Raw genomic sequence first — 19,110 nt, 5'->3', positions numbered from 1 at the left:
CACGCTGATGTTCCAGGACACCGAGCTGAGAGACGGCAGGCCCCGCTCCCAGTTAGGGGTCCTCAGGTAGACCTTGCTTTTCGTGTCTGGGGTCACTGTGAAAACACCTTCTTCTGCAGGAAAGAGAAGAGACGCCACACAGACGTTTCACTCAATCGGAACGGAGAGAACAAGTGTGGAGGAGACGGGGGTAAACTCTCTAGCCCAGCGGGGTCCGGCAGAGCTTTCTGAAATGTTCTTCATCTGCGCCGTTCAAGAGCAGCCATGGTCACATGTGTCTACTGAAGACTTGACGTGTGCTTGGTGTGACTGAATCGAACTGAATTTTAAGTTTTCTGTACTATTAACTTATGTTTAAATTGCCACATGTGACCAATGGCTATTGTACTGGTCAGCACAGGATCAGTCAAATCAAATTAGATGTTCAGGGCTTTTCAAAACACATCAAATTAGGTGTTCAGGGCTTTTCAAAACACATCAAAAACAAAACAAGCAAAAAACCAGCCCATTTTGCCAAACCCGCGGTTATTTCAGCTTCCTTCCAGAAATGGCCTCAACATAGCTAACATTCGTCTGCGCTCCACCGTGGGAGAGGTAATCCTGATTTCTGTTTCAGAGATTGAAAAAACTTCAGGTCCTGGGAAGAATGCTAGAATCGCAAAGCTGAAAGAGCCTCGACATGTCGACTAATCTATATCCCTTATCTTCAGGTGAGATAAACCCCCACATTCCACACTGATGAGAATGTGTCTTAATTTCAAAGACTCTCCAGCAGGCATTTCTCTGATAACCTTGGAAATATCCAGCAGCCTGGACTGACTGACCTTAATCTTGTGGCCCAAGATTCTCCTCCTTCCCACTCATGCCTCTGAGAACAAAGGTACCAAGTAAAATAAACCTCAAATGCACGTCTTGGTCAACTTTCCAATGGCCTCTAACGGTGAGGAACTTGAGATGGTGACTGTGACTTTTAAAATCAGTCACGTATGTAGAGTTCTAGAGTTCACTCTCGTGACCAATGGAGACCTCATTTCCTGTTTCGGGACACTGCAGATCACATGCTAGCCTCCCAGGGGAAAAGGACCCGGATGCTGTAGACGCCTCTCTCTCCCAGCATCCCACTTGGTGCTCTCCACACCGCATTCTGAACGGTCAGGGCAGAATCACAAAAATGTCTGCAGGAGGGTTTTTATGTTACCGCCTTAAAAACTGCAGGGCCCGGGAATAGTTGGTTAGTTCTAACCGATATCCTGCTTGCTTCCCAAAGACTCAAACCCGATTCTTTGTTCTGCTGCCATCGACCGTCGCCTCCCACCGTCAGAGAGTCTTCTTTCTAACTCCTGGAATTTTCCATGCTAGGTATATGGTAAAGTCAGAATTTGGACTCGCTTTCTTTCAAATTTCTTGTGTGAGGACCAGCCCACTCAACTCGCTCTCCTCTTCAAATCGACAACTTAATTAAGACGATCACAAAACCGAAATAAGATGAATGCCCAAACGAGAAAGGCCAAGGGGACACGCAGACAGGGGAGAGTAAAAGATGCTCTTACCTTTGAAGTAGGGTGTGAAGGACACGGTCAGGCCCTGCCTGGAGACTTCTTGTTGGAAGCTGGGGGCAAAGGTACGCAGGGTTACCGACATGTTCTGCTTCACTTGGATCTTCTCGATGGAGCCTCCTGAGCAGAAGGAGCCAAAATAAAGGTCCTGGCCGGGACCGGTGCTGGCCACGAGGTAGCTGAAGCTCGTGTTGCAGATCCGCTCTTGCGTGTGCTGCTGCAGCTTCTGGGCTGGCACCAGTGCCAGGCTGAGCCTGTCCTTGGGCACCAGCAGCTTCCAAGAGAAGTCGTGCAGCTGCACGGGCAGCTGGAGAATGTCCCTTGGCACTTGGAGGAAGTAGGACTTCCTGTGGCAGTACCGGTGGTCCATGCAGCCTGGAAAAGAGGGGCTCGTGGTACCCAGGGAGGGAGGAGACTGGAAGAGCATCCTCCCAGCTATCAAGTCAGCCCGAGGCTTTCTTGCTTTTCCCTTTGGTCTTCCCTCGCCCATTATCCTTTTGTCCTGGCTCCTTGATCCCCCTTTTCTAGCTTTCCCTCCTCTTGTTCTCTCATATTCTTACTAAACTGGCAGACCGACTCCCGGGGAGTCTTTCGGGTTGAAACTGTCTCGTTTATCAAGTTCTCTCTTCTGTGTGTCTGTGTCTTAGATGCTAAGTGCCATGTGGGCGGGGCACAGGTTTTTCCTCCACCAGGACCTGCTGCCTAGCATCTGCCTCTGGGGGGAGGCGGTTCTGTGCAGTGCAGAGTAGGGAGTGGAGTTGGGGAGATCTCAGCTCGCGTCCCAGCTCTGCCACTTCCCAATGGGGTGGTCTTGGGCTGGCTGCTTGGCCCCTCGTGGCCTCAGTTCCTGCATCTGCAGACTCTAAGAGAATCTGTGCCAAAGATCCTGGTGGCCCGGCAGGAGAGTGACAATTGGTTTTGCTGCTCTCCATTCATCGTGCATTTATTATATGACTAGCACATGTCCAGAATTGCTAGGGGCTAAAGGGATAAATAAAATAAGATAAGAGTTTTTGAATTCAAAACTTGGAGTCTCATGCAAGAGAAGACAAGGGGGCAGTGAGTGTGGAAGCAGGGGGTGTGCAGATGGGAGGGGACGGGGAAGGCTAAGCAGAGGAGGAGTGAATTTCACAAGAGGGAGACTGGAGGCCGGACAGAGGGGACATTAGCACGGACGCAGGGGATGCACAAAGCGCTCCCAAAGGATGCGCATTCCAACTGAGGCTGCTGGTCCCAGAGGGGGCCATGCCTTCACCTCGCGGTTCGCTTCTTGGTTGCCCCTGCTCTCCCTGCACTGTGAGGGACATTTCTGCTCATGCTATGTACAACCTACCCAGTGGACCCCACCAAGAAGACAGGGCAGGGATGAGGGAGCTGCCCATGGCCCAGGAGGAGCACATCGACCAGCGGGCGTACTTATGGTTTTCTCGGCATTCATCCACAGGCGCGTCAGGTCATTGCAAAGGAAGGTGATCTTGTGTTTGGAGCCGTGTGTCAAGGTGAGGTTGGTGCTGCAGATCCGTGACTCCAGACACACAAAACAGCCGGGGACGAACTTTCGGCTCAGCTTAATGGGCCTCGGCTCAATGGTGAGTGACATGGCTCGCTCATTGCTCAAGTCAACCACATAGGTGACGTCTGAGACCACAAACAGAAAACAGGCATAAAGAAAGGATCAGCTGCAACCCCGTGAAATGGTGACGATTAGCACGAAAATCTCTTATAGCTAGGGACTGTTGGAAATACTTTTTATTATTCAGGCAACATCACAATAACTTTAAAAAAATTTTAAAAGAAAAAGTCGATCGCATTTCTACTACGCTTATTTAGCTGCTTTCATCTCTTCAAATTCATTTTAATCCTGGTTCATACGCATGCATATTTTCACCTACTTAAAAGTATAATGAATATAAAATTTTACTCAGCTTTTGCTTTATTTTATAGTTTTAGTTAGCTTACTATACAGTTTTCACATGCACTCATCTTTTAAAATATTCATTAATCTTAGTAGCTGTATAATAGTCAACTAAGTGAGATTTATCGTTACTTCTATAAATACTCTCCTGCTATGAATAGTAATTAAGAACAGTGTGGTATTAGTGTAGGGATAAAAGACTCACAGACAGGATGAAACCTTAGCTATTTTAATTTAGTCTCTAATAAACACTATATTTCAAATAAATCTGGACCAGGAGAGCTCTCTCTCCCATTAGTAGAATAAAATCGGACTGGCGCCTCAAAGCAGTTACCACAATAAAAACAAAGAGCATATCCTTATAAATATGGAGTAAATGCAAATTATAAAAGCAAAAAAGAAAAAAAAAATTAAGCTATCTTTCTGACACTAGGCACCATAAATAATGTTAAGGGAAAAGGGACCCACTGGGAGAAAATATTTGCAAGATGGAATGATTGAGGAGTTCCTGTAAATGGTCCAAATACCCAAAATATGAAGGTAGATGGGGTAAAAGGGGTCAAATATGTGGTGACAGAAAGAAATCTAATTATGGGCGGTGAACACACAATGTGCGATGTATATATGCCTTACTGTTGAATTATACACCCGAAACTTACTGGATTTCGTTCACCAATGTCACCATAATAAGAATGAATGAATGAATGAATGAATGAATGAAAGAAAAGAGAGAGAAAAGCAAATTATGACAAGGTGTTACTATCCCTCCCTAACTGGATGGGTAGAATGTAAAAGCCTGATGATATCAAGTGTGGGGAGGGTAAGGGGAAACAGCTGCTCTCTCGTACTGCTGGTGCGAGCGTGGAGCATCTTGTTATGGTGACTTGGGGATGCGTACAGAAATGAAAACCCTGCACCCCTGTGAACCTAGGAGTGCGACATGGGGATAAATGCCCACGTATGCATCGCAGCTCTGTAATTGTGGAAAACTAGGAACCACCAAAACCAGAACAGTTAAACTATGGAACATTCAGGAACGGAATATTATGCAGCAGTTAAAAAGAATGAAGGAACTCTAAATATACTCATGTAAGAACCTTCGAGATATAATATCTACCAAAACAGCAAGTTGTAGAATAATATGTTGACTATGATGCCATTTATTTACAAAATGTCCATGTACAACAAAACAGCTATTTCTATACATACGTACTTGTATATGTAAATGAAGAGAAAAAAGATATGGAGAGAAATACAACAAATCCATAATTATGATTACCCCAGGAGAGAAGCCTGGAAGTGAGAAAGTACAGATGGTCAGGAGGGAATGTTAGTTTTGTCTATAATATTTGAATTTTTAATAAGAAAATATTTATGTATGTCTTCGGTAACTTGAAAAAACTGCCCCATTGTTGGCCAGTTAGGTGATTTCTCTGATCTTGCCATTAGAAATAAAAGGTTCTAAGAAGGTCATGTGCATGCTTGATTTTCATCTCTTTCCTCAGGATAAAGTCCCAGACCTGATCTGATTGTGAGGTGCAAGAAGAGGGATATTTCCCCAACTATTTAGAAAAGATGACCAGATTGCTTTGTAAGAGTCATTTCACTTTATAATGTCTTCCCCAGAAGGCTCTTCTCTGTGACCCGCTGGAAGTCACATTTTACTGAGTTGCTTTTTAATTTTATTCATTCTGCATTTATAGAAAGCCATCAAATTGGAAAGGTTTAAATTATACACACACACACACACACACACACACGCGCGCGCGCGCGCATGCGCGCGCGCACACGCACTTAGAATGTTCTACATCTGTAGGATGAGTTCAGTGTCGGTATTAGATTAGGGAGAAAATGCTGAAATGTCTGTCTTTTGCCTAAGCCATGGAAACAACATTAAAATGACAATGACAGTCATTTTTCTGTTCAGTAAGATATCTCAAAAGTTCTATATTTGTTTCTTACTCTAATATTAAATACCCCAATATTTTCTCAATTAAATAATTCCCTTTGTTTGTACGAATGTACGAATCTCCTTAATAGCCTTTATCTGGCACAGGTACTAAATACATGCTAATGAATCAATAAATGAGTTCCATCAACTCCTCAAAACAGACCTATTATAAGGTAGGAGGAACCAGTATTAATACTGAGTATCATTATTTCCGGTTCAAACATAAGAAAACGGAGAGCTATTGAATTAAACCACTGTGCTCAGAGTCGTACAGCTAATGAATGGCATAGCAGGACTCAGCTTAGGTCTTCTGATCCTCAAATCAGTGCACTTAATACCACTATTGCTGATTCTAAGACAAAACTTTAAAAACTCCAATACTCAGGGAGAGAATGTATTACCGCAATTAATTCTCTTCCTTTCACACCAGATAATTAATACTTCTAATTATGGTTTATTTACATATCTCCTCTGCATGATAACCTTTAGACTAAATTTAGTTTTCACTGTGAAATACTTCCTGCCCTAAAAAATATTATAAGAATGGAACACAGCCATTGATCAAATCCAATGCCTACAAAGCAATACCGTCAGTACGTATTAAATCTATTGTCCAGACAGATCAGCATACACACACACACTTCTAGTCTGCCACTTTGGGCAACCCCTCGAGTGGATCCCACATGGTCACGTCTCAGATGTTTATCAGCCCTACAAAAATAAACAACATGCCATGCCACACTCCCACTTCATTTTCCTGCCTGGCTCTGCCCAACACTTCCTGAAAGTAATAATAAAAAAAAGCTGAGAATCAGCCCTCAGGGCAGAATCAGCCTTAGCACGTGTCAGAGACATCCTGACCCCCTGCCACAACTTGTTCCTTCACGATTCTGGTTCACAGATGAACCCCAGGAACAGCAGCCCTGAACTCATCTTGTATGTGAGTCCCCCTGCCCCGCCAGGACTGAGAGGAGGTGACCGGGGCACCCCAGGGAACAACATTTAAGGAGGCACCTGCTCTGGGGTTTGACCTGTATTTACGCCTCCCTAAGTGAGCACCTCAGCGTGGGTGCCTCCTTAAATGTTGCGTCCTGGCCCTGGCTCCCCTTCTCTAGATTCATGGCATCTTAGTAACTGTGTGTGGAATGTTCCGTAACCTCATTCTCATCAAGCTACCCGGGGTTCCGCATGGTCCACAGCACAGGCTCTGGGTTCTGAGCTTGCTCTGCTCCTGACAAGCTGTGTGATGTTAGGCTAGTTCCACAACCTCTCTGAAATGCCTAGTTCCTCCTCGGTAAAGGAAGATAACGTCTGCTGCCCCTACTGGGTTGTAATAAGGGTTGAGTGAGACATATAAGTGGCGTGTTTAGCACAGGGCTTGGCACAGAGGGTATGTGCCCAAGGTATGGGGCGCTCAGCCAATAAAACGGTGTTTAGTTATCATTATCATTGCTGACGGTGTGGTGACATCTCGACCCACAGTGTAGGGTCAAGACATGATGTCTAGACGGTAACCTTCAATGCCTTCATTAAAAACAACTGAATGCAAGTTCGTGTTTGCTTCTTACTTAGTATGCTGAAACGGAACAGCATGCCAGGCACTGTCACCGAGCCCGTCTCACTGCCTAGCAACGTACTTCCTGCAACTCTCACAGGGTCCAGAGTCCAAGCGGACCAGACCACGGATGAGAAACAGGAAGGGAACCTCACCCCACGCAGACTGCCCCGGAAGGAAAGAAGGTGCTGGCAGAGGGCTCACTTACTGCTTTCGTTTTGTGGGTGTTGGACCAAAACTTGAAACTTCAGCCGGAGGATCCCTGGATTTTGGGCGTCTTGGTCACAGCCCTGCAGAGAGAGGTTGAAGCTCCCAGCCATGTTCCCGGGCTGCTTGTCCGCCAGCCGGAACACCTCGGGGTTGGTGGTGGAGCCCGGGATGTAGTACTCAACCCGCTCCTCCTTCTTCTCGCAGTTAGAGACGTTGAAGTGCAGGAAGGACACGCTCGCCCGCAGGTGCGCGGGGATGACGAACTGCCACGTCATGAGCTCGTCCTCAGGGAAGCCGTCCGGGTAGTTGGCAGACATCAGGGTCGCTGAGCCTTCGCCCTCAAACACAGATTCGATGATGCACAGTCCTATCGGGAGTGGAACCCAGACAAAGGAAGCGATTAGACCGTGCCCTGGCTGTCCACGGCTGAGGGGCAGCGGGGTGAGCAGAGGGGACGGCGGTTCTCAGGTCCTGAGCTGCTGGTCTGGATGTGCTACCAGGAGGAGGCACCAGTGGTGTGTGAGTCAATGTTTAATAAGTGACTCAGTGGGCAAAAAAAGGCTAATGTGTAGGGTCCGCCCACTTCCTTGGTGTAAATACTCCCACCACAGCTGAGTTCAAGGTATTAAAGTGAGATGATTGAAGGTGGAGTCGGGAGGAAATGGGCAGCAGATCATCATCGTGTAGTATTTCCACCCACCGATACGATCGGCACAAATAACCTCAGGAGCACAGACAACGGGAAAACGTAGCGAACTAGTTAGAAGACAATGAGTTTTGAGCGTTCATTACCTTTGTTTCTAAACTCACTTATTCATTTGTAAGTTTATATAATTTAATTTTTATGAATGGCTCTATTTAATACCAGCTCACAGATTCCTGCACTTCTAACAATCAGCTCCTGTGAGCCGGTGTGAGCCAGCTCTAGCACGCCACCGACACAATTAGAGAAAATGTACAAGAGATAGAAGACAAGACAAAGAAATTAGAAACGGAGCGATCACGGGAGGTCTGTAGAACCAATCCCATCTCATTTTTTAAAAAACAAACCTCACGTGCACAAAGGACAAAGAAAAGAGAGTCACCACTGGGCTGTTTAACAGAGAAGGGTGTGAGCTTACTTTAAAGCAGGAGGTGAGTGGCAGGTGAGCTAGCGAAGCTTCATCTGTATTCGCAGCTGCTCCCAGCGCCAGCATCACCGCCTCAGCTCCCCCTCAGATCACCAGGCATTAGATTCTCATAGGAGCACCGGTCCCCGGTGCCAAAAAGGATGGGGACCGCTGCTGTAAGGTATTCAAGTTGAATGATACAAAACTGCTGACACCTGACCCTTTCTAACCCCGAACAGCGGTGATTCGGTACGTTTCATCCTCAGCAAACAGCGGGGAGGGAGTGTGTGCTCACGTTTTATGGACGACCGGTTCGCGATACTGAAGCCGGAGATGTTCCGGTTGTGGAACCACGGCAGGTGTAAGGCCATCTGCACGCCCCCTTGCATCTTGATCCGGGACACGGTGCCGTTGCTGCAAAAGGTTCCGATCCTGACTGCGGTGGCATCGATGCGGCCGCTGATGGAGTGAGTGACTCCGTCCGGGCAACTGTCCCCAGGCCCGATCTGCCTCAGGCGAGGCGTGGAGAACTGTAGCTCCAGACCAATGCTCTTGTGAGCTTGGACGTCCCAGGTGAAAGTTCTGTTGAGGGTGGGCAACATCGATGCTGGGGGCTGCAGATGGACCTCCCCAAAAGGACACGGGCCCGACATGCAGTCTGAAACAGTCACAAAACCATCTTGGTCACACACGCTCCCAGGCCACTAGCTGCTCCCCCTCGCCCCTTAGGAGACCCTCAGATGGGTACACATATCTCTGGGGAAGTGCCTCGGCTGGGGGAGCTGTAAAAGCCGTGCCGACAGGGAGTAGAGCCCACGGCCAACACTGCCCAGCACAGAAGTGAAAACACCTGACTTCCTGGCTTCACGTGATACAGCCTGGCAAAGCTACTCACAGGCCAGCATTAGTCTGAGGCTACACTTCAGCTAAAACCCCGTCTTTGCTTACTTCTTCCCTTGCTCTCTCCTGCATTCCTCACTTCTTCCTAGGGTGCTTCTGTGGGTACTCTCGTGACCAACGATTTAAACGAAGATCCCCATTCAGCATCTGCCTCTAGGGAACCAGACCCTGGCCACCTTGTAACTACTGTGTTCTGTCGCCCGGGCCTTCCAGGAAGTCAGAGGAGGGCCCTTCGCAATGGAGCCTGTGCTCTGGGATGCCCCATTTCCTCTATTCTGAGACAGTCATGGTTGCACAGCTTTTAGGGCCCGGAGCCAAAGATGAAGCTCCACCTTTTAAAACTGGTTTCTCCATCAACGACTCATCAGCGTACTGAGTACACTCAGAATGAGAAAGGCCTTGAGTGGCTGGAACCTGGAGGCACAGTTCTCTTCCTGCTCATATTTTATTAACTTGGCAGTGGAATTTTTTTAAAGGCTAACAACTAATGACATCGTTTGATGTACTTTGTTTCCTAAGGCTCTTAAAACAAAGGGAGAAACGCTGCTGTTGGGGAGGAAATAGGAGGAAAGCAAGCGACTAACAGTAAAGGTTTTGTTGTCTTCAGCACGGCGTGGACTCTGGCCACTGTAGTAATAATCTGTGAATCTTTATTGCTGCTCCAGTGGGGTATCTGAAAGTACTGCCAGCTCGAAATGGAATTATGGGAGATTTTCAGAGCTGCCCAGGACCTCTGAGGTCATGCACACCAAGCCTCTCATTGTTTGCAAAGCAGCCCTGGAGTCCAGGGGACGAGCGTGGCACTTGCAAAGCACATAATCCTGGGACAAAAGCCCAGGCTGCGTCTAGTCAACTTGCGTTCTTGCTAACCCACTGTGCCACCTAACCCATAAAACAGGGTCAGATAACAAGGTGACGAATGTGGCTAAAATTAGACTTTGTGTGTCAGTAAAGGCAGCACCTATTTTTAGAAGCTCACGGAAACTTCATCGTTGATATCGAGCTAACTCTTTCCTTCAAAAGCTGGCCTCGTAACCTTCCCCCTACTCCTTCAGTGTGCCCAGCGCCACGTGGAGTCGTTCCTGTTGGGTCCCGTGCTCAAGCGGTATCACTTAACCCTGTTAAAACAGCGGTTCAGCCCTGGTTTGACACCAGACTCACGTGGAGGATGTTTAAAAAACACACTTTCCTGGGCCACCTGAGGGAGTCTGATTTAATTTCATACCAAGCTCCATCGCCCAGCCACAGCTCTACCAACCAGCCATGTGCCACTGGGAGAGTCAGGCTGTGAAAGCATCTCTTAATTGGTTGCCAAGAGCTTTGGTTGGGAGGATGGACAGAGAGAAGGGTAGTCACAATGACTAGCACGCCTCCAAGTTCTTCTGCTTCCCGTCCAGCGCCTCAATATTAAATAACTAAGACGGTTCCCATGCGGGGATGGAGAAGTGTCATTTCGGAAGTGGTTCACGGCACGGATGATGCCAGCACAGGTTTCCACTTTCATTAACTTTAATGGGACTCTTCAATAAAGGGTAACAACGGAGATGTCCACCTTCATCCGAAACCTTCAGAATGCTTATTCGGAGGTTTTAAAAACACCAAAGTCTACGGCCATGCCACCCTGAACAAGCCCGATCCCGTGTGATCTCGGAAGCTAAGCAGGGTCGGGCCTGGTTAGTTACTTGGATGGGAGCCCACCTAGGAAGACCAGGTGATGTAGGCATAAAATAAATAATAAATAAATAAATAAATAAAAATAAAAATGAGGGACAGGCAGACCACTGGACTGCAGTCCAGTATCTACAGGAATTATTTTAGAAATTAATCGCTTCTCGACCTTTTGGCTAAGATCAAGTGTAGAAATTAATATCTTCATATCATTTTCAAAAACAGTGAGCATGGGTTTTTCCCATGTAGAAAATTGTGTGTCACATCCTAGGACTGAAAGAGCGATGCATTCAGACACCTGCGAGATGAGATGTGTCACCCTTTCCCCTTTTTCAAAATGGCAGTCGCTTTATTGGTTTCACTGATTATCGAGGAATGCATGCTTGTAAAAAAAAATGACAGTATGGAAGAACGGGAAATAGAAAATGAATGTCGCCTGTTCCCTTCTCCCATCCACTGTAGAAATAATATAACGTTCGAGTTTTGGTGTTTACCCCTCCAGCCTTTGGGCTCTCCGTGATCACATGTGCCTGTGTGTGTAGTTACTAACGTGGGACTGAACTGTGCCCCCTCCTATAAGCTGCATTGTTTTCCATGGAACAGAACTACCCGGCGCGTCTTTCCATGTCAGACACACAGATCGCCTTCATTTTTCAAATAGCAACACATCATTCCACTGGATTCTTAAGTATATCGATATTCTCCTCAGCTCCGTAAAAGCTTCGCTGAGATGTTAACTGTAATTGACTTAAACTGATAAATTAATATAGGGCAGAATTGACAATCAAAAAGAACCAAGGTTTTCATCAAGGAACACAGTAAGCCTCTCCATTTACCTACATTTTCTCTTTTGCCTTTCAGTAGAATTTTATATTTTGCTTCATTCTACGTATTTATTAAGATGATCCCTAAAAATTTAATGAGAACTTCTGAATAATGGTGACCAGTAGTATGCATAGTGGGAATTTTTATGTTTTCCTTGTGTTATTGGCAGTGTTTCTTTGTCTGCCTGTTGAATACGATATTTGCTTGGTTTTTGATAGAGACACTGAATAGGATTAAGAAAACATCCTTCTCTTTGTGGTTTACTAAGAGTTTTTATTTAAAACATGTAAAATTATCTAAGATGATTATATGTAATTCTTTCTTTCATCTAACGATGCAAAGCATTACGTTGACTGATTTGCTAATGATGAGCTATCTCACAGTCTTCCAGTGAACCCTCTCCGCTCTGGTTACATTATTCTTTCAATGCATTTTTTTAGATTTGATACACATATTTTATTTATGATTTTTTTTGCATGTTTAATCATAAGAGATTTTTTTTTTTTTATGCTTTCGATTTTGATGTCGGGTTTGTAGAAGCCTTATAAAATGAACTGTGAAATTTCTCTTTCTATGCTCAGAATGAGGGTGGGCAAACTACAGCTCATGAAGCCGGTCCAGCCAAACACCTGTTATTGTAAATAAAATTTCACTGGAATATTCATTGCCTATTTGTTTACCCATTATCTATGGCTGATTTCATGCTGTAATAGCACAGCTGAGTAGCTGTGACAGAAACCATCTGGCCCACATCTGGCCTTTTATAGAGAGAGCCTGCCAACCCGCCTCTAGAACGGTGTAAATATCATAGAAATTATCTGTTCCTTGAAGTTTTATAGGATCTTCTATGAAACCATCTCTAACTAACTCGAACCCTGCTCTCCTCCATCTTGGACATCTCCCAATCTCCTCCCTGGTTATTTATTTATTCAGGTTTCCTACCTGTCTATATGAGTCAATCTAACCTATTAAGTTTTCCCTGAAAATCACCCATGTCTCTCAGATTCTTACATTGAATATCACGTGGTACAGTCTCTAACAATTTTAGAAATCGCCTTTGTATATGTCATTAAATCCACATTTATACTTCCGATGCTGTGTATTTGTATTTTCTGCTTTTTTCCAGGAGACCAGCCAGGGATTTGTCTATGTGATTGGTCTCTGTAGAGAACCAAGGCTTGGTTTTAGTTATCAAATGTAGTTTTAAAACTTCTTTTAAGTACTTTAAGTTCTCCTTTTATTTTTCTGAATTCCTTCTTCCTAAGGCTTATTTTATCCCTTTTCTTCCTTCATGATCTGTTGCCTGATTCATTTATTTTCCATTAAATACAAAGCAATTTTCTGAGTATGGCTTTAATTAGAACGCAAATATTGTTCTCACGGTTGCTACCGTGCCTATTAGTTCCCAGATGACATACCCACCTTAAAATGATTAGGAAATTATACATTTTTTTTTCTGCCTGATTATTTCTTATGTCAATCTCCTACCCCAAGCTCAAGTTTTGAATAATAATACTAATAGCTATAGTTTGTTGAATTCTTATATGTTATACACTCCCAATCCATTATTTTATTTTATCTTCATAACAACCTATTGGTTGGTACAATGACTTTTATTTAATAGACTAGAAAACTAAGTCGCAAAGGAGTTAAGTAACTTATAGGATGTCTGTCACGTGATCAGGTCACATGATTAGTATGTAGCCTTGGAGCTTGAAGCCAAACCCAGCTCCCTCAGCCTCCAAAGCTGCTGTTTTCTCCATTTGTGCTTTGTGGACCCATTTCTCCACTCTTGTCTCCTCAACTTTCGATTTCTTTCGTCCTCCAACTCCTTTGACAGATGTCTTTACCCATCGCAGACCTGAAGATCAGCTGCTCTGCTCAGAGACAGTGTGGCTTAGTGGTTACAGGCCAAGACTCTGGAGCCAGAGAACTTGAGTTCTGGTCTTGCTGCCACTTATCCACAGAGTCACCTTAGGCCAGTTACTGTCTCTGTGAACCTCTCGTAGGGCTGAATTGAAGATTAAACAACTTAACCCATATAAAGCACTTAGAACCGTGACCTGCCAAGTAAAAGCTGAATAAAGTCAGAGTTTCAAAATAGATCTTATCTTCCTAGTGACAGAGGCTGGCTTAGCATGAGAAAGAGAGGCAGAGGGGCCAGTCCAGGAGTGCACACTTACCGATGTTCTTCTGGATCTCAACGATGAAGTGATTCTCTGGATTCTGGCAGCTAAAGGAAAAGGCCTTTCTTTCTCCGGATTTGATGAACAACATGGTCGTAGGTTTTTTAGAAAAGATGATGTAACAGGGCTTCACTGGCAGAGTTGGGGTCCCGGGCTTTATGAGAACTGTAATGCCGCTTCCAGGTGGCAGAGCAATCTCAGAAGCTTCTGAAGGAAGGAAGGAAGGAAAGTGGAGTGAGCAGGATGGCTCAGGTCTGCAAACCTGCCGTCTTCCCCTCAGTCGGTCCAGGGAGAATGCCCTCTTTGACAACTTTGTTCCTTGCCTCCTGGTCCGGGAAGGGGGATGATGTAAAATGACAGCGTGTTGTCCCTCCAACGGGAGAGAACCAGGCCATTGTGGGCTGGGCACTGACATGTGTCTCTTGTTTGGTTTATTAATTTTGCTAAAAATTAAAAACACTATACCACATCCTAGATGTCTTGAGCAGTATGTTTTCAGATACCCTATCTGTGTGACGTTAAACAGCAATCAGAGGAACTGCCACACCACTTCTCAATACGCAAGTCCACAAAGGGAACCGTCTGTCTGCGGAGGGACATGATTATCTGCAAAAGGCTGCTGTCTCCTGCCTTGGGCGCTTCATATGTCCAATACAACATACATCATACATACATAAACACATACCTACATACACGTGCATATAGTAACAGAGGCTAGGAAAACCTTTGCAGAAGTCAGATATAAACATATTGTGTCAACGAACTTGGAAAGTTAGAGCAAAATCATGCTAATACCTCAGACTGGGGTATTAATCTGAACAGACAGACAAGACCATGCCAGGGAGATGGGGATTGGCTATTGCACAGAAGTGTGCACACCCGTCAGGATGGGGCCCTGATTTATGAGCAAGCCCAATCTCCTTCCCGTTCCCTCTGTTTTATCGATTTCTAAGTCTTCCACTAAAAAGGAAGAGCCACCTTTCTCCTCGGCGGCCACCGCCCCTTCCCTGATTCGGGTCCTGATCGTGGGTCTCTGGGCAGTTGATGGCTTAGGAGCAGTGGATGGAGGGACGGTCATCTGCAGGTGGAAGGAACCCAGGGGTCACAGAGACCCACAGGGCTGCAGTTGGCGCCTCTGTCCCACCGCATTCAGGAGCAAAGAGGTCAGTGCCTGCAAAGGAACGTGAGCCTCGAAGGTGCACAGTAGGCGTTTTGCCAACGAACAACAATCCAACAGAGAGGTTTTTTTTTTGTTTGTTTTCCAGCTGTGCTTTCCCTTCACCCTTTAAAAAATGTTTGTTTTTAATCAACTTTATTGATATAATTTATATACGTTAAGAAGGACCCACTCCTGAGACTAATATAAAATAATATTGAATGTCAACTGTAATTGAAAAATGAAAATTAAAAAAAAAGGACCTCCTCACTTTAAGAGTCCTGACAAATCTATACACACGACCATCACAACGATCAAGATCTAATGACATTTTCATCACCCCCAAAAGTTCCCTTGCAGTCAACCTTCACACCAGTCCCAGAAAATGATCAGTTAGTTTTGCCTCATCTGGATTTTTACATAAACAGAATCTTACAGAATATTCTCTTGTTTGTAGCTGGCTTCTCTGCTCAGCGTGTTGGTGAACTTCATTCACACGATCACATGGTCAGTAGTTCGTTGCTTTTTATCGCTGAGTAGTATTTCGTAGTCTGGATAGACCACGGTTTATTTACCCATGCACCTGTTGAGTGACGTTTGAGTTTTTTCCAGGTGTGGGCCAGCCATGTGCTTTAACTTTACCAGAACTTCTGGCACGAGAGGCGTCGGCATTTCTCCTCCCATACCTTGGGTTCCCAGAGCCCGGCAGCTGTGTGTGATCAAATGTTTGAAATTTTGGCAGCCTCTTCCTGTACCTCCCCCCTTCGCTCGCTCTGCTCCAGTGCTGCCGGCCAGCAGCTCTGTGTAAGGAGTGTGGAAATTGAACCCTTAACCTGCGATCGTGAACTACAAATATTTACCCCAGTTTATCAGGTAAGAACTTTACCCTCTTTGGACCCTGTTCCTGCATTCGTAAAATGAGGGGGTTGGGCTAGAAGAACTCTCAATCCCCGGCCAGCTCAGCGGCTATGATCAGTACTCGAGTAAGTAAGAAGTCGCTTTGCAACAGTAAGCATTGCCAGCTACTGCCCAGCAGTGACACGTTCCTGAGTGCCAGGGCACCAGCACAGCGGCCTTGGTGACTTTGTTTCCAAAATGGCTTCGGTTTGCATTTTTGGAGCAAAACGTCTCATCTCTCCAGCTTCAGCTTGTCTCGCTCTCTGCCTTGGCTCCTGTACTCGGTCACCTTTGCCTTCTTTGTTGAATGCACCCACCCCTTTCTCACCTCAGGGCCTTTGCATGTGCCGGTCCTGATTCCTAAAATGCTCTTTCTCTAGCAAGAGCTGGGTCCCTTCTGTCATTGCAGTCTCAGTTTAAAGGTCATCTCCTCAGAGCGTCCTTCCCTGACCAGCCACCCAAAGTGCTCCTTCCGCCCCGACCGTGTCATCCTGAACCTCCTGTATGTCCGTCCCTGCTCTAGTCTGTGACTCAGGGCGCCATTATTTTTGCATTTGTTCTCGCTTCCCACGATCAGAACGCGAGGACTTCCTACAGGAAGGCGGCAGTTACTTGCCTTTTCCAGTGGAAGCCTCAGGACCCAGACGGTGCCTGGTGTCCCCATGGAGGCAGGAGTTACAAGCCTCCCAAGAGCTCCATAGAAAACGTCCTTGTCTTTGCTGCATTTCGTTTCTTATAGACATATCACCATTCCTGTATTGCAGTTTGAGCTAATAAATCTGGGCGGGAACCAGGGACTCTGGTTAATAGCCTCAGAGAGAGAAAGCATCCTCTGGGACGGAAGTTTATTTACTCGGATGCTTCATCTTCAGGCAGTGTAGCCATTTCGAATCTTCGGAGATAGATCGGAAGGTCCAGGGGTTCTTTAAGACATCGGATTAAAAATGAATCTAGACCCGCGTTTAGAAACCCAGTCGTCAGATTTATGACAAAGGGGTATGTGTCAACTCTCACATTCTTCTTCTGTGATCATAAACACGGCTTATCATGTTATTTGTACAAAATTCTTGGAGCACCCGTCTCTGAAGGCTCAGGCAGGACGCTTTTCTGTGGCCTCCAGCCCTGGGTCACCAGTGGGACTAATTTCGTATCCAGTGAAGTCTCAGGTCTACAGCCCGGCCTGCAGCCCAATTTCTTTCTCGCTTGCATTTTTCCCTTGTCTGCTTTTACATCCTTTGGCCAATGCATCGTTTTAAAATTCCTGACTCTACGATTATGATTATTATTAGTTTAATGAAGTGATAGACACAAAGCAGATCGGCAGGTGCCTGAGGCTGAAGGAGATACTTTGGGATGAGAGAACCTTTCTAGATCTTGACCATGGCAGTGATCACACCGTGTACACAGACACCACCATTCAGCAAACTGGATACTTAAAATCGTTGATGTTGGCTGCATATAAGTTATGCCTTCATAAACAAAAAAGAGAAACAAAAACTTGTGTTAGAAAGATTGTGTTTCTACACAGAGTAGGGACTTAATAAATGAAAAAAAAAAAAAAAGAATAATCATGCCCACAGTTAAAATATGGCTTAATAATGTTTTGGGGTTGGCCTAGTTTCTCTCGAGGTATGGGAAATATTTTTAAATTATGTTTTGAGAAGAACAAGGCTAATCTCGCTGCCATCTCTCCATTCAGTTCTTCCCTCCTGCTTTTAGGCAGGTCAGTTCCCCAAATAATTTGGGAGCTATGACAATATGTTCTATTGTTAATGAATGCCAAAGAAAAATGTACAATCTCTTTTGGAAAAAAAAATTTTTTTTTTCTTTTAGAAACTTTACATCACGTATTCATTTAACAAACACTTTTTGGGTTTGTAATATGTTCTAGGGACCATACTCAGTGCATATGATTTAATTACAAAAACAGGCAGAGTCCTTGTCCCAGAGGGTTAATAGTCTAGACTGGGGATTTCTAAGTCTGAAGTCTGGTGGGCTTTAAAAATGATAGTGTCACATACCAATAGGCCCATCATAGGATCTGGAATCTGTATTGGGAACACTTTTTTTTAGTCTATGGTGTAGGAATCCACTCCCCTCCCCATGGAAAGCCAGCTGTCTCAAATATAATTATTGAATGTGCATATGCTGATCCTTCCTTCATGAATCACTAATGGTACCTCTGTTACTTATCTTTTTAAATTCTGGATCTAAATAACCCAGATTTTCACCCAAATTCATTTTGCAAACAAAGAATACAAAGCCTCATAAGGGTTAAGCAACTCACTCGGGGTGTATTTCTAACATCTGACCATGTTTCTTTGTTCGGACTTCAGATGACCGACCCAGCACGTCCTACTGCCCAGTCCCGCAGCCCAGAGAACCTGGGTGGCATAGTCCCCGCCTGGCTTCCAATTCACAGCCCAGAGGAAACATCAAGTTAACGACAGACACCAAAGCCCCGTCTGACCCACCTTGGCAGCTGGAAACAATTTATATAACGGGCTGTTTCCCAGAGTCAACGCCAAGGACACCTCACCCCCAGGGCTGTCATTTTCAACTGCCCCCCTCATCCTCCATGATAAATATGTCAGCTAGAAGGGGAGAGAGGGAGGGAGTAAGAAGATGATTCAATCATGTGCAGACCTGAAATCTGGACCCCCCTTCCCCACCCCCCACCACCAATTCTACCACTCCAGAGGCACTCATGTCGCTGTAATAAAAGTAGCAGAAAGAACCCCACTGTTGGAGTATAATAACTTATAACTCGTTTTATGACAAACGCTTGAAGTTCGAGACCATCCTGCTTGCACGTTTTCCCTCTTTCCCACTCACCACCATGAATCATATCTCAAAGCTGGAAATCCCAACGCTGTGGAATAAATCTCGGCCTCCCGCCCCCGCCCCCCTAAGCGGGGCCGGCACATCTAAGTGCTTGATAAGCGTACAGTGATTTAGAGAAAATGCATGGGTGTTCTCTCTTTCAACATCTCTTTCTTCTGTCTCCCCAGGAACTTGGGATTTCATTGGTGTACTATTCCGGGAGATCTATTACCCAGGATTCACAGAAACCCAGACAAAGCTTCACATTCTGTTGTGATTTCGAGGTCTTACCGGCTGAAAGAAATCCCAGCCAGCCCTCACGGGGACAGGGCCCAGAGCCTTCTGGAAAGCTTGCAGGC

General features: G+C 45.4%; 1 protein-coding gene and 2 pseudogenes across 6 annotated transcripts in view; 2 read left to right on the top strand and 1 right to left on the bottom strand.

Moving 5' to 3' along the window:
- The window catches only part of CDCP1 (CUB domain containing protein 1), a 49,185-nt gene that overhangs the window by 9,246 nt on the left and 20,829 nt on the right, over nt 1-19,110 (bottom strand). For 2 of the 6 annotated variants that reach the window (XM_023529038.1, XM_011357343.2), the window contains exons 2-6: nt 13,873-14,082; nt 8,592-8,954; nt 7,186-7,554; nt 2,973-3,194; nt 1,859-1,931 (exon numbers count right to left, since the gene is read on the bottom strand). In XM_023529038.1, coding sequence (XP_023384806.1) covers nt 1,859-1,931; nt 2,973-3,194; nt 7,186-7,554; nt 8,592-8,954; nt 13,873-14,082 — 1,237 coding nt within the window. Of the gene's footprint in view, nt 1-9; nt 114-1,550; nt 1,932-2,972; nt 3,195-7,185; nt 7,555-8,591; nt 8,955-9,244; nt 10,818-13,872; nt 14,083-19,110 lie in introns of those variants that run through there. The other 4 variants (XM_023529037.1, XM_023529041.1, XM_023529039.1 and 1 more) reach the window with 4 other exon arrangements.
- LOC111738137 lies at nt 10,800-10,919 on the top strand (annotated as a pseudogene).
- On the top strand, nt 11,021-11,174 carry LOC111738119 (annotated as a pseudogene).

The sequence above is a fragment of the Pteropus vampyrus genome, unplaced genomic scaffold, assembly GCF_000151845.1.
Source record: "Pteropus vampyrus isolate Shadow unplaced genomic scaffold, Pvam_2.0 Scaffold35, whole genome shotgun sequence".
NCBI lineage: Eukaryota > Metazoa > Chordata > Mammalia > Chiroptera > Pteropodidae > Pteropus > Pteropus vampyrus.
This window is presented reverse-complemented; position numbering and strand designations above follow the sequence as displayed.